The sequence below is a fragment of the Sphaerodactylus townsendi genome, linkage group LG09 (assembly GCF_021028975.2).
Source record: "Sphaerodactylus townsendi isolate TG3544 linkage group LG09, MPM_Stown_v2.3, whole genome shotgun sequence".
Lineage (NCBI taxonomy): Eukaryota > Metazoa > Chordata > Lepidosauria > Squamata > Sphaerodactylidae > Sphaerodactylus > Sphaerodactylus townsendi.
Genome location: NC_059433.1, coordinates 46532421 through 46548217, shown reverse-complemented (window position 1 = coordinate 46548217; position 15797 = coordinate 46532421). Strand labels below are relative to the sequence as shown.

The 15797-nt window shown below is 38.3% G+C and overlaps 1 protein-coding gene across 1 annotated transcript in view; it reads right to left on the bottom strand.

The window, feature by feature from the left end:
• LAMA3 (laminin subunit alpha 3) overlaps nt 1-15797 on the bottom strand; it is a 146514-nt gene that overhangs the window by 21020 nt on the left and 109697 nt on the right. The window contains exons 47-58 of the mRNA XM_048508537.1: nt 15658-15768; nt 14752-14863; nt 13827-13994; nt 10916-11112; nt 9810-9926; nt 9329-9483; nt 7983-8124; nt 6206-6305; nt 5263-5379; nt 4589-4768; nt 3065-3207; nt 357-530 (exon numbers count right to left, since the gene is read on the bottom strand). Of these exons, the coding sequence (XP_048364494.1) occupies nt 357-530; nt 3065-3207; nt 4589-4768; nt 5263-5379; nt 6206-6305; nt 7983-8124; nt 9329-9483; nt 9810-9926; nt 10916-11112; nt 13827-13994; nt 14752-14863; nt 15658-15768 (1716 nt within the window). The remainder of the gene's footprint in view (nt 1-356; nt 531-3064; nt 3208-4588; nt 4769-5262; nt 5380-6205; nt 6306-7982; nt 8125-9328; nt 9484-9809; nt 9927-10915; nt 11113-13826; nt 13995-14751; nt 14864-15657; nt 15769-15797) is intronic.

Sequence of the window (15797 nt, the reverse complement as noted above, 5' to 3'; positions counted from 1 at the left end):
TGGTGCAGTTTAGGGGGTCCAAAGTTATGGACCCTCAAAGGGGGTGCCCCATCCCCCATTCTTTGCTAAGGACCCACTAGATACACATCAACCACCCACATTCCATGTTGAGGGTAAACACATTACATTAAAGTGATCCATTAATGAAATGAGCCAGAGCTCAGTGCCAGAGCACTCTATGCTTTGCACAGAAGTTTTAACACTGGGAAAGGCCATCTTCTTCCCAACTCTATAAAACTGCTACCAGTCAAAAGAGATTATATTGAGCTGAATGGATCAGTGATCTGACTCACTAAAGGGATCTTCATGGGAACAACAAAAACAATAAAAGATGGGAACAACAAAAGAATACCTACATCTTTGTTACCCAGGTACATAACAAACATGTTGGAAGTCTGTGGGGTATCCAGCCTTGAGATAGGTCTTTGAAGAAATAAAGAAAGGGAAGTATAACCTTTCAGGTCCTCGAGAATGCTTGGAGGTCGAACTTCAACCCCAGCACTGCCATTAAACCTCATGGGAATAGCCACCTGATAAGAATATAAATGATAAATAGTTGATTACACAACAAGTAATATAATTGTGCAGGTATCTGTTCTACATAGATAAACATGTCTGTAACATACAATGCAATCCTATGTATGTTTATTTGGAAGCAAATCCCACTGAATTCAGTAGAACCTACTTTCAAGTAAGTTTGCATACCACTGTAACTTTAAAAATCCATATACTGAGTGTATTATAAAAATTACAGGGAACAACCAATTGAGTATTACAAAAACAGGGCTGGTTCACACAACCAAATTTATTCTCCTGTGATTAAGTATTTAGATTTGTAGCAACCCAAAAAACCAGCTTTTTTTCGCAGAAGCAAACCACAAGGCTGCAAGCTATTCCCTATAACCTACTGATCCATCCAGCTGTTTCAGCCAACAGCATTCAGAAAGTAACCAAATGGTCCCTGTATCCTTAACAAAGCACAATTCGGCAACTTTAAGCTTTTAAATTAAAACCTTGTTCTAAAACTTTCGAGGCCTGGGTTATAATTAACAATTAAAGTACAACTTAATTTATTTCCATAGCTAGGAGACATTCAAAATATGAGTAAAGTGCAATGATATTCACATTCCATAAAGTCAAAAACATTTCATGTGGGATTGCTACTGGTGCAGAGGAAGAAAAATGTTCTTGAGATGTGCTGCCACCAGATACCGAACCAAAATATGAGTTAATTACAGACACATGCAAGTGATGTGGAAACCCTTCTTCTGCGGTTCTCGGAAAAGGCACAAGATGGTGTGTGGAGAAAGGGAATCAAAGAAGACCCCCCCCCCCTGTCTTTTTGCAAGCTCCAGCTCCATTCACACAAGAGTTCATGCCACAACATGAACTGATTCCCACCAATTCCACCCTTCTTATTGCAGACCCCAGTCTCATCCCATACTATTCCTGGTGATCCCACCTTTTTGGGAGAGCTGAACTCTGCAGAAAGAAAATGAAGGTGGCAAAGCATTTAAGTAGTGGTTCTCACCCAACTTAATGAACATCTACAGGGCCATCCCAAGCAGAGTTATGCCTTGTTATATATACAGTTATACATAGAGGTCAATGGGCATAGAATGGGTATATACACAGTTATACATAGAGGTCAATGGGCATCATTCTGCTTAAAATGGCACTGTAAAACACAAAAAACCACATAAGAAATTAAGGATCTCTTTGCAAGAGCTATCATGCATTTAAAAAAATCATGCCTGCTCTCTAATGATAGATTGATCTGAACAGCTCTGGAAACTGGGATGAGACTCTTAAGTGGAACAACCGCTGGGTATTGTTTGCATATAATCAAGCTCTCTTTGTGACAGCTAATACTTTTGGCCATTCCAAATCCTATTTTCCCAAAACGATTCTTGTTAGATGAAAATAGCAGAGGACAAGACCAGCACAGGCAGCCCAGCTAAAAAGAATGACTACTGTACAAAACAAAACAACCCCCCTGGTTCCTAGGTGGACAGTACTTCTCCCTCCCCCAAACAGTTTAACTTCACAGCATGACGCCAGCCTTTGGTGAAGCTGCTGTCTGGCCAAATAATTGAAATAATAAATGTTTATTCTTTTACATTATGTCACCAAATAGATTTCAGATAATTTAATGAAGGGTATTAATTTATTTCTCCTTTTTATTTAAAATGAGTATGTTGCTTTTCTAGAGCCATGCTTGAGGCAGCTCACCAAACAAAAAACAGAAGAGATCACTGAAGTAACACACATAAACATTATCAATTTTAAGACAAGCCACAAAACATCAACATGGGCATAAGAATCGCATAAATGAATATTTAGCAGCTTAAAAAGATATCCCTCACATAGTTATCAGGCTAAAAGTGGGCCACAAAAAAAACCTACCAAAATTTTTAAGTCCAAAGTGATAATGATCCCTATGTCAGTCTCTGACAATAGTTTGGCTGCTACATTTTGGACCAGCTGAGATTCCTGTATAATTTTCAAAAGCAGTCCTACATAAAATTAATTATAGTGACCTAACCTAGATGTGATCAGAGGATGGATCACCATGGCTAAATTGCACTATCTGAGGAATGGCAACAGTTGGCTTATCATCCACAGGGGTCTGGGATCCAATATGGGCCAAGTCCAGCAGCACCTCCAAACTATGAACAAGCCCCTCCTGGAGGGATGCAGCCCCTGACAGAAAAGATTGACTCCCCAATCTTTGTTGTCAATTGTGAATAGAAAAGACTGACTTCCTAATCTTTGGGAACCACACTCTATTCCTTGTCTGAAATTTAGTTTATAGGCCCAGATCTAGCCCACCATCATCTGCCCGAATTGATTCAGGACCCCCATAGACCAAACCAACTCAGCTGTTAGAGAGAAAGAGAATTGGGTGTCATCCATATATTGAAGGAAGACCTGACAAAACTATCTCTTTCAGAAGTTTAATGTAAATATTAAATAACACCTTGAAATAACATTCTTGAGTAAATGTACAATGACAGATGATTAAAAGGAAAAAAAACCCCTAACTATTTTGCCACTCACACACCTTGTTTGCAGCATCTCTAGCCTGCTGGATGAGTTCTCTGATGCGGTTCAGATTCTCAGATATGTTACCTATTGGCAGAAGTTGTTCATTGATGCTTGTAATCTTGTTAAATAGATCCGGGAGGATGTTTGTTAAATTTGTTACTGTTTGTAAGATTAAAAACAGGAGGGGGAGAAGTATGGGAAAGAATGGTATAATAAATTATGTAATAAAACATCAAATGCAAATAACAATTTGCACAATGAATCACACATTTACAGTGCAATCCTAATTCACTGAATTTCTTGCATTTAAAAGGATATCACTGCTTTTTTATTTTTAAAGATTTTATTATTTTACTCCTACAGAGTATATAGCACCAAGCTCTTTTGTGCACGTCTATGATACATCTCAAGCTCAACTGTCAGTGAGATTGCAAATTATATATAACAATGCATAAACTCATAATTCAGTGAGATCTGGCATATATTATATACCAGTTAATCCTCACCTTACTGAATTGTCATATTACAACCCCAGTTTCCAAAATAGAGAAAATTATTTTAACGTGTTTTAATAACTTCACAACAACGCATGACAGAAAAAAACTTATCAGCTTCTACACACACCATGATTTTTGTGTCCACATAGTTACAGGTTGTAGTCCTATTCATAGTCCACACATATTTAATCATATTTAATGATGGAGTAGATCGCTGCTTTGACTTTTGACCTACGGTCATCCTAACTGCAATGATCAAGTGCTGTAAAAGGATTCTCTGATACTTTTCTATTCCAGATGAAAGTTCAGCCAAAATATACACCCTCAACATTAAATTAAATAATGTAACTCAGAATAAATTCTGTTTCTTTATGAACTATATGAGAGCCTCTATGGTGTAGTGGTTAAGAACAGCGGAGATTAAGCTGGAGAACAGGGTTTGATCGTCTCTACATTAAGCTTTCTGGATGATCTTGGGCCAGTCACAGTTCTCTCAGAAATCTCTAGCCCCACCTATTTCACAAGGTGCCTATCGTGGTGAGGGGAAGGGAATGTGATTGCAAGCCACTTTGAGACTACTTCCAGTTGGGATGCCAGCGAACCTCCATAGTGGCCCAGACTTCTGGCTTTTGCTGCCACAGAGGGTCTTGCGCCAGCAGAGGGGACAAATGCATCGATGCAGCTTCGCACCACCTCCTCAAGAAGATTCACACACCCCTCCAGACTGGGCCATAAATCTGCTTTCACACATGATGCTAGCACAATTTTCACTGAAGTCAGGAGTTGTTTTCAGACAATCAGTGTTAGTTAGTGGATGTTCAACACTAGAGGATGCAGCCCACTATTGAGACTCCCCTTCCTTACAGAATCCCTCTCTCTTACGTTGACTGTCTGAAAGGGGATAAAAAGGGAAGAAATATTTTAGCAATCAAAGCTGTTTGTCTTTTATATAAAATCACCATGAAGAGGAAATGCTAAAATTAACCTTTAAGACTCTATATTGCAATTCAGAAAAGATTAGAGTAAGCAAACAAATTATGTACCTGAATTGTTTGCCTCTATCAAAGCTGTGTTGAAGTCAGCACTATGCATGCTTTCATATGTATTTGTTATATTTTCAACTTCTGCTTTAATTGGGTCCAGTTCTTCTAGTATGTTGGCAGTAACATCTTTGGCATTTTGGACCATGTCCTTTGCATTTGTAATCAGGCTGTCTATATCCTCTAACAGAACACAAAGAGGCACAAAGATTAATACTTTTCTTCTTCATTAATATATAATAAAAAAGCAAAAATTGCCTACTGTATTATCCAGTGACGGTTCCACTCTGGCTGCCTTCTCTGTCCCTGCTTCTCCCCTTCCCCTTCCATTCCTTTTTCTTTTCCTTTAAATGTCTGTATATTTTATTCAACTGCATGTTTTACTGATTGTCAGCTGCCCTGAGCTTGGCTTTGGTTGGGAAAGGGCAGGGTAAAAATGAAATAAAATAGACTAAACTAGCTCACACCCTTTTAAACAAATGAACAAACACTGTTTCCCAAAGTGGTCCTCCTGGTGGCTCTGGGAATCTCACCCAACTTAGTGCCAATCAGTTTCCTATGGCATCTCTAAATTTAACTAATATTTAAAAGAGAAAAAAATTTAAGGAAAACATACATGTGTTATGCCTAATAATAAAAGCAGACTAAAAGACACAATAGTAAAAAATCAGTAACACCTCTGCTTATCCCCTGAAGGTCATTTTGGAAGGTTGTAAGTTTTCCCTGGATGGAATTTTTCATGCGCTGAGTGTCCTCAACTCTGTTTTTTATTTCATCAAGTGCTGGATTGATTCCTGTAAAAAAATTCTGGCATTATTCAGTCTGGTAGTTATGAACTGTACTTCAGTTTTGCTTTGTTTTGGTCATTTGGATTGATCTATGTTTATGTGACTGGATTTTGCTTTGACTGGATTTTGCTTTGAACCAAGATGACTATTTGGAACTTTACTAGACTGCCTTCCACTAAGCCAAGAAGTCATATTCATCTTTAATGTAATTGAACGTGGCCTTCTCCCACGTTTGCTTTGGGCTTGAAAGAACATTAGATATATTCAGGAAAATCATACTTTTGTGCTAAAAACCAAATATTCTAATACTAGTATACATTTGAGTGTAATGATGAGATAAGTGTTCCAGAAGGCATGGGAGAGATTATTGTGAGATCCTTGTGCCTGTAGATTGTGGGATCCAACCCCACTGTTTAATGGGATGTTTCACCTTTAAAAAAAACCTTTTGAAACCAGTATTTTGTTCTGTGTTATGACTTACAGCCAGTGGTGGGATTCAAATAATTTAACACCTGGTTGTTTACAAGCACCATTTTAACAACTGGTTCTACTGAAGTGGTGCGAACCTGCTGAATCCCACCACTGCTTACAGCGCAACCCTAAGCGTGTGTAATTAAAAGTAAATCCCACTGCATTCAGTGGGACTTACTCCCAAGCAAGTGTGCACTGGATTGCAGCCTCAGCCAACTTTATCTTCTATCAGTTTCAAAGTAATGGCTTTTAGCATGAAATGGCGATGGCAAAACTACCTCAAATAAAACTGTTGAGTTGTTTCCCAATAACACGAAATCGGGAACAGCAACATTAAAATCTTACTTATTTTTTAAGATACCTTCTAACGTCTTTTGGGCCGTCTGTGCTCGATCTAATAGATTTCCGCTGTCAGTCTTCAATTTCCTGGCCTTCCCAGTTAGGTCATTTTTGTCCATCGTCTAGTAACAAAGCATTGTCACATAAGATGTTAATATGAAATACAAGGAATACATAAAAAGCATTTAAACTTGATAATCCATGGTACTGTAGACAAGGGTGAATAGTTGAAGTTTTCCATTAAACAAGAAAAACAGAGAATATCATGAACAAATGGGGAATTTGGGATGGCTAAAGCACTTCTTCCTCTGCATGCTTCATATCAAGATGGAAGACCAAAGTCTTCAGCTAACTCCAATTAGTTGTGCTACCGAGATTCAGGCTCCTTAAAAAACCTGTTAGTTTATTTCCCAGTAGCTGGGACTCTTAACCAGGATTAAACTGTGATTAAGAACCCTAGTTAATGTTGAAGAAATGTGCTGACATGTGAGTGTTACAACTAACTGGAGCTAGCAGAAGATTTCTGTCTTCAATCTTGCCATGTTGCAAAAGGGAGGAGCAGAAAGGAGAGAAACAGAAACACATGAGACGATGTCTTGTGCATATCACAAACAAACCATAGTCTGTGATTTCTGAATTAAGTCAGGTATAGGTAGAGGTTCAGAAACTCTGTAACCCTTGGCCATCAGGGAGCTTTCATTGCCCTCAATTGATTTCTGTTTGGACTGAATGTAATTAAAAGCCTGCTACTGTATGCAACCTCCATTAGTTTCAAAGACACATTACTACAAGTGTGTGCAGTGTAGTCCTCCTTAACTGAAGGGGCACCTCCAACATATTTTAAGCCTAGGGTCTCAGACCTATAACAACTGAGGTGATAATAATAAGAAACTATCTCTGTGCATGTACATTTTTAAAAAAATTACAAGTAGCTGAATGAATGTAAGTGGCTCTTTTGTATGTAAGATTAAGAGCCCTTCGGGGGAGGGCGGTTTATAAATATAATTAATAATAATAATAATAATAATAATAATAATAATAATAATAATAATAATAATAATAATAATAATAATAATAATAATAATAATAATAATAATAATAATAATAATAATAATCCTGACCTCACGATTGTGGAAAAAAAGAAAGTGTGGATAGTTGATGTTGCAATTCCTGGTGACAGGATTGATGAGAAGCAACTGGAAAAACTTACCGTCACGAGGATTTAAAGGATTAGCTACAAAGACTCTGGCACAAACCAGTAAGGAATTGGTCCCAGTGATGAGTGAGCACACTGGGTGCAGTGCCTAAAAGATCTTGAGCGGCACTTAAAACAATTGGTGACAAAATCACCATATGTCAGCTGCAAAAGGCCCACCTATTTCGGCTCTGCATTGATAAAATCGATACATCACACAGTCCTAGATGCTTGGGAAGTGTCCGACGTGTGATGTAATACAAAATCCAGCATATTGATCTTGCTTGCTGTGTGTAACTGTTTTGTATAATAAATAATAATAATAATAATAATAATAATAATAATAATAATAATAATAATAATAATAATAATAATAATAATAATAATAATAATGAGCAGGTCTCCACAGTCAGAAGACACTGTTTCTATCTTTGGTTAGCCTGCATACTTAGTCAGTGCTTTTAAACCACAAAATGTGACATTTGTGCAACAGCAACATTTCAAGACATACAAAATGCTAAAACTGGGAATGTGTCTCCTGTGTTCAAATATTTGACGGCTGAAAAAAAGTGGCCTTTGTGAAGTCCTTTTAGAATATGCTTACTGATAATGCTGAATCCGCAGCACCGACTGCTCTGTTGGCGGCGGCCTCAGCTGCTTTGATGGCATTGATAATATTATCATAGGCTGAAGCGGCTTCCACAGCACACTTCACCAGATCATCATTACTTGCATTTTTCTTGAGCCTGTGAGAAGAGAACAGACAATGCAGCAATCAAGATAGTGTAAGCTTAAAATGTCTTTTTGCTGGTCTTAAGACAAGATTTTGCTTTGACCCATTAAGAAAACATACGTTTGTTAATGCGAGTGGCATGACACATACTATTTTAGCACTGAAGTGAGGCATTTGTGGATATGGACACGGCAGTGTCACAAACTTTTTTTAATACTGAGAATTAAAATTGAAAGACATTTCTCACAGAGCTATAAGTCAAGGTGATCAATGTACAAGAACATTGTGCACGAAACTATAGTGAGAAGTTTATATGACAGAGTTGGATTCTCTGCCCTCTTTTCTCTCACACATACCCAACCCTGACTTGAATTTAAGAAAGGATGCAGTCCTCCCAAAGGTAAGCACTGCTGTATTCTACTGATTTTGTTTTGAGACAGTTCATCACAAGCTTAATTCTCCCACTGAAATTGGCAGAACTATATTTTAGTGGCGTGTTCTGCTATACTTAACTTCAGCTGGATCATTCCAAAATGTTTAGGTGCTACAGTGCAACATGGACACTTAAATAGTTTCGGATTTACCATTTATATTATATTTAAATGTTTTTAAAATTAGTGGTGTTACTGCAGTGGGATGCTTTATATAAAAGAGTATAATAGTGTTCTCTGTACATGGAGTATGGCAGCTACTTCCTAATTGTGCAGAAAAGGCCCCAAATGAAAGGAGTTCATCTGCTCACCTTTGTGCTAATGTAAGTTGAAATGCCAGGCTTCAGACCAGAGCTCACAGCAACAGCCTAATCAGGTCTACTCTATGGGTAGACATTCATGAAAATGTTCCTGAGATTGCACACTCAGGATAGAACCACCCTCCCATTGGTAAACCTGCACTTGCACACAGTGGCGAAGCTGCAATGGAGAGGGAGGGGGGCGCTGCACCCCAGGCGCACGGCATTGGCATCACGTGGGGGTGAAAAAATCGACGCCCAGACCCCCTTCCCAGGGGCAGGGCATGGGTAGATCGGGGCAGGGCAGGGGCGGGGGGGGGGGCAGACCTGGGTGCAGTTCTCCCTCTGTCCCTGCTTGCACATACATAAGAAGTGTTGTTGTTTGAAGTTCAAATTTAATACAGAGGAAACAGCATGCTATGTACAGTGCGTTTTGGCAAGATAATTGTTATTCTTAAACTAGTCATCCATAGAAATTAAAACATACTCATCCAGCTGCCTTGCCAGGTCTTGTAAAGAGATAGCATGTTCTTCAGCCCTCACCACAAGAGGTGTCTTGCTGCCAGCTAAAGAAAGGCTCCTCAGCTTTTCCAACAAATCCTTCCGTGCACCATCAAACTGAGCCCCTAAAGTTTCATATTCCTACGGTATGAAGAGAAACACTAATTTTTGCCATCACACACACACACATCAGAAAACAAGAAATAAAAGGCACATTTTTCTTTTGTACGCTTTGGCTCTTCGGGGAAATCCTGATGATTTTGTGCTTTCAAGCATAGCGTGAAGGATTAAGCAACAGAGCTTTAGACAAAAATGGAATTTATAGAACTTATATTGTGTGAGCAGCTTATTTCTTTCTACAAAATACAGCCATTTATTGAAACATTTTTTAAAAATATTTCCATTACAATGACATTCTTAATTTTTTTTTCTGTCTGCACAAAATTAAAGCGTTACTACTTCAATACCTCCTTACTCCTCTGTAGTTGTCCAAATATACTGTTTGTTTGAGACAAAGCTGCTTCAGCAGAACGCAGATGATCCAAGATATTGTTCTGTTGAATAGTCATCTCTTCAGCCTGTTTCTGACAGAGAAAGGAAGCAAATATTGCATTTTTTAACAGCAGAAAAGGATGCTTGTGTTACTACGTGCCTGGGCATATAATTAATGCACCCAACTGCTTAGGAATAAGGTACACATCCAGCCAAAGACTGACTTCAGCTGATTATTCCACTCAAGAGAAAAATAAAACATATTTAATTACTGGGTTGCGTTAACCCACAGGTGAGGTGTTCCTGAGTCAATTATGGGGTTTTTTTGGAAGTAAGTACAATTTGAGCTTCCTTGCAGAGTTCCATTTTCAGTAGTTAAGATGGGCATACAATGGCAAACAGTGCTGACGGTTTAACCAGCTTTCCATCTGAGAGGGATAAAGGTGGGCTTTATGTATGATGTATATGGAGTGATTATGTATTTTTAGGGGAGGGGCTAGGATGGGAGATGATGCATTCGTGGGGTTTTAGGACAATTTTTATATAATTGTACTTTTTATTGTATGTTTTTAATTGTATCCACCCAGGGACTCTGGTGATGGGTGGGAAATAAATTTACAGAACCAAATAAATTCTGTCAAGAAAAGCAAGTTATTTATTCCAAAACAGTTTTACACTTCACAGGAGTGGCTTTGTGGCAAAAAATGTTCAGCACAAAAGGAAAAACAGGATGGAACAAATTTGTACATGTCTACATATGACAGAATCACCCCAGGTATTCTCAAAATAAAGAAAATGAGTTCAGGCATGCTGCTTGAATAATTATAGTTGATTTGGCCTTGTCCAAAGAAACTGAACTCTTATGTCAAATGTTCAAGAAATAAAATAGTAAAAGAAAACAGAAATATCTTTTCCTAATTTAATTGGACTACTTCAAAACTCTTGAAAGAGATAACACAAAACAAAGGATGCCACTGTACTGGGACAGTTGTATTTTATTTTACCACTTACTTTGCAAAGGAATTTGATCTATTCCTCATTCATTAAGCTAAGGAAAAACTAAGACACAACACAGTATTACCTTAATATCTTCCAAGAGGATTTTATTCTCTCCATTCAAAGCATCAGCCAGTTTGGTTTTTTCTCTTGCTTCCCTCAAGGATTCACGAAGATCATTGAGTTTGGATTCATAATCATTTAATGACTCCCTTATCGTTTTAATTAGCCTTTGGTTTTTTTCCTGATGCTTTTGTAATTCATTCCTTACACGATTCAGCACTATTCAGTCAGAAAGGGCAGAGTTTAGTACTGGATAACAAAATACGAATGCACCCCATCTTTCTATGATCTTTATTGCTAGGGAAAAAAAGCTTCCACATAGTTGTAAATCCTCTCTGGAAAATAGTCTTAAGCCTGAATTAAGTATGCAGCTAAAGAAGAAAAAGAGTTTCCCAGTGAGACTTTGCACAGACTCAGGTCGTTATTTAAACTGCACTGGAATTAGTACAAAACACTTATGCATACTTGGTTTGCACATCAGTGTAATATTTATATAAAATGGCTATGGATCATTGGCATGCAGACTGAACACACACAGCAGCTTTGAACAAGTTGTATTGACGTTTAACTGAAACCTTAATCTCAGACATAATCACAGAACAGAAAACCTCTTAGCCTTGCTATCATCACATATAGATCAGGTTTTGCATCTCATCTACATTTATAGAAGAATGTCATGGTAATGGAGTTGCAGGTGCTGAGAATGAACTGTATCACTTCAGAATTCAGGTGAGGGAGTATATATTCTGAAGTTTGCTGTATACAGAGGTGGTCCTATGATGGAACAGCCTGAAATAGCAGATTTTAGAAGGCATCAACTTTCCATCCTACCCACTGTAAGTCTGCTGGATCTGTTCCCTGTTAAATTGCTGCCACCACCCTCCATATAGCTAGAGAAAATAATTTTTCTTACATCTTCATTTTCCAATGTCAGCTTCAAAATTTTTGCAACATTATTTATCCTACCAGCAATTTAGCCATCATTTCTAGTTGCCCCTTCACCAGCAATCTGAAGTAAAAACAGTCACTTTGCCAACTAAGAATTCCACTACCTCATTCTACTGTAGGTATAGTCCAGCCCTTATTCTATATTGATATTTTGTCAACTTTAACTGGATAAGCCATCTGTGGTTCTACCAGTACGTATAGGGAATTAAATATCCATTAGATGTTGGTTTAGTTTGCTGATTAATTAGGCCTGTATGAAACAGAAATGTGCACAAAAATAGCCATAGCTTAGTCACGATACTAGAACCAAAAGTACTTATTGTGAATGGTACCCAAATAGCAACTAGCTTATCTAAAGAACAGTTGCTGCTTGTCACAGTGGTCTACCAAATGGATCTTTTAAAAATCTCATTTCACAACCCCTTACACTAGAGTCTGAACCCACAAATGGAAAAAAAAGTGGCAACTCTCAGCATGTGCTCCTTTGACAAATGTAACTGTGCTGTTATGCTGTACTATTTATATTTGCTACATTTACATGTTATACTGTACTATTTATATTTGCTAAAGCAGCAGTTTAGACGAGGGTTGCAAACCTCCTGGATGGGCCTGGAGTTCTCCCAGAATTACAATTGATCTCCAGACTACAGTGATCAGGTGGCCTATAAAAAGGGCAGCTTAGGAGGGCAGGCTGCAAGGCCTCACACTCCTACTGAACACAACCTCTTTCCCAAACTACACCTTCCCCAGGATCTGCCCCCAAGTCTCCAGGAATTTCCCAGAATTGGCAAGTCTAATTCAGCCTAATATACTGTAGGGCATACACAATTGCTACAACTTATTATTAGGACTTTACAAGAGGGGATTTTGAATACTCGTGTGGGAGAAGAACCTCTCCCCATTCTGACCTCCACCGTGCCTAGCTCAAATTTCTTCTTCTCATCCACCTGCCCAGTCCTTCAGCCTTCCCAACCTACCTGCTCACTAGGTACTTCTTCTCACTGGCCATTTGTACTTCCAACCTTTGTCCATACTCCTAGACTTCTTGCCTGCTCCCCCCATCACTTACTCATGCTTCCTTCCACTGGAAGCTCACCCATCTGCTATTTTTTCTTCCTTGTGTGCCCCTCCTCTATCCATCCAGTGTTCCATTCCACTAGCAATATACCTGTTTGGTTTCCATTCCCCCTGTCTTTTACTGGTACAGCAGGAAGTCACTTTCCAATGTGCACATGGTGGCCATCTCCACTGCATTTTTGTACCTTCTTAAAATCTTTTCATATTATTCTATAATATTGGGCTTCTCTTGCATTTGTGGAAAGGCACATCCTAGCCCTGGGTGGCCCCATTGTGCAGATTTTTTTATCCTGATGGTGGGCCACCCATGACTATTAGATATATAATTGAACACTAACAGAGTACTTCATTCTCATACAAAAGTTCTGTAGTAAATTATTTTGCATTTTGTCCACATTAACTGCAGCAGTTAATGATGAAAACACACAAATCTGTGACAAAACTATGAATTTCCATAATAAGATGAAATGTCATATCATATAAAATTTACTAATTTTAGTGCTAATAAACAGCACTCAAGGGCAGATAATTCACATTTTGGTCTAGTTAGTCTATCATTTAACTTAAACTTCAAAAACCAAAACAGTATAATCCATATGGCTTCTTCATTCACTTGCTTTTGTTTTCTTTGTCCACTCTACTATCTATATCTCTGCTCTTCAATCTTCTCTTTTCTCCCATTCTTTCAAACTGGCTTGGGAATACCTGGTATGCTAAAAGCTTTCTTGCATGTGGTTTTAATGCTGCTATTTCTACCTCCAGTTCCACATTCACCTCAGTTGCCCCAAGAGAGGTGCACAGGGCTTCTCCAAATGGGTCAATAATTATACTTATGTATCTGGTCATAGCAGACCCATACAAGGCATTTTCTTCTCCCAAATTTTCATGCAGTGGCAAACAATTCTTACAATTCTCAGCTTTTCTTTTTTCCTTTTCAGCTTCTAATTGCTGTTGACCAAAATGGCGGTTTCGCATCTCAGTAACCATTTGTTGAGCTCGAGCCAGGTCTTTGGCAGCATCTCCCACAGGCAAAGAATTTCCTTCTGCAGAAGTGCCGGCTATCTGTTCCAGCAGAACTACAATAGGAAAAACGTATTAAGCTTAATGAAGCAGTCTGACACATTCTCAGACTAATGTGTTCTTTTAAATCATTCAACATAAATTCGATAAAACACAACAACCTTCAATCCATTCAGCTTGAACCTCATATTTAATGGAATTATATGTTATCTTTTCTCTCATAAACCAGAAGGATAAGTTCACTATCACCAGGGTTACATGTATGTTACACTTTCCAAACCAGTGCTGCCCAAATAGAATTCCCAATTATGTATTTTCTATCTCATAGTTTTCTACATTGCTATACAGACTATCTTCACACTAGTTCACCATGTTCTCTTTCATAAGCTGTCAACACTGAAGAAAATAGTAGCAACTACCAGCTTATGAAAGAGAACATGGTGAACTAGTGTGATATGGTGATTGCTGTGATGGACACAACCTGAGATCCAGGCTCAAACCCCGCCTTGTCATGAAACTCACTAGAATACCTTGGGCCAGCCATTCTCTCAGCCTCATTTACCTTACAGAGAGCTCTTCAGATTATGAAACACAGGAAGGAAAAACCACACTTGCCACCCTGAGATCATAGGGCAAAGGAGGGGATAAAATGTCATAAATTAAAAAGGCTACTGTACATAAGACTAGTTTTTATAACAAACATAATGTAGCAGACAAGTGCCCAGTATGTCAAATTTCAGCAGAAAATAAAATGACCTGAAAATATTTCCATGAAACAGGATATGATCAAGTAGGAGCAGAAACTATTCTTACCATTAATATTGGTAACAACACTTTGTATCTTTGAAATCAAGTCTTTTCCCCTTTGGTTAGTTTTACTGAAATTATTGAACAGTGTCTCCACTTTTCTGTAATTCATATCAGCCTAATAAAAAAGACCAAAAAAATCCCCAAGGATAAGGGCGGGAAAAAGGAAACAGCTACGAGTATACGCTATTACCAGTTAATCAAACTAACATGTAAATACATACATCAGAGTAGATCTCAGAAACATTGGCTATTTGACATATATTGGTTAGTTAAGATTTTAGAATTAAAATATATCCACGCTGAATCTTGGCCCCCAGGTTCCTCCCCCATGAACTCAGCTGGAGAGAGGAGGGACTTCTAGCATATCCATGACCTCCTCCTCTCCTACAAAGCCTGGAGTAGGAAACAGTCTCCTGATCCTAATCCTTCTTGTCCTCTTTAAAGGCAGCAATACAACTGGCACGTGCCTTTTCACGGCTTCTCTCCTCTCATAGGGAGGGCTGGCAGGTTTGTAAGAGCAGCACAGCCAATACGCTAGTGTTGCTGAGCCCCACCTTCTCCCGAGGCAACACCAATCAGCTGTGAGACAGGAGCCACTCACTCCAATGGCTGCTCATCCCCAATCCCTGACAAATGTCAGAAATATGGTACATTTAAAAAACATTTTCAAAAACAAAAATATGGGGCTTTAAAAGAACATTTATACCAATGTCATGGTAAAAGGCAATAATGAAAATAGGGTGATATCTTACACTTTATTTTTAACTTTCAATGGAAATGATATTTTCTGAAATTTTCTACTGTCTTAAAATCTCAACATTTACTAGTATGTGGCAATAGTCATTACAATTTCGGACTTGCTGCAACATGCATACTAATATAGAATTAGAAAATATTTAAATAGCCCACCTTTTCTCTTAGAGCATTAACATTTTGATTAAGGTCAATCAAGTCTGTCTCTAATTCATCCACTTTTTTACCCTGAGCATTAATATTGAAACGATAGCGGTTCAATTGAGTCTGAAAATAAAGGCAAACAGAAAAGGACA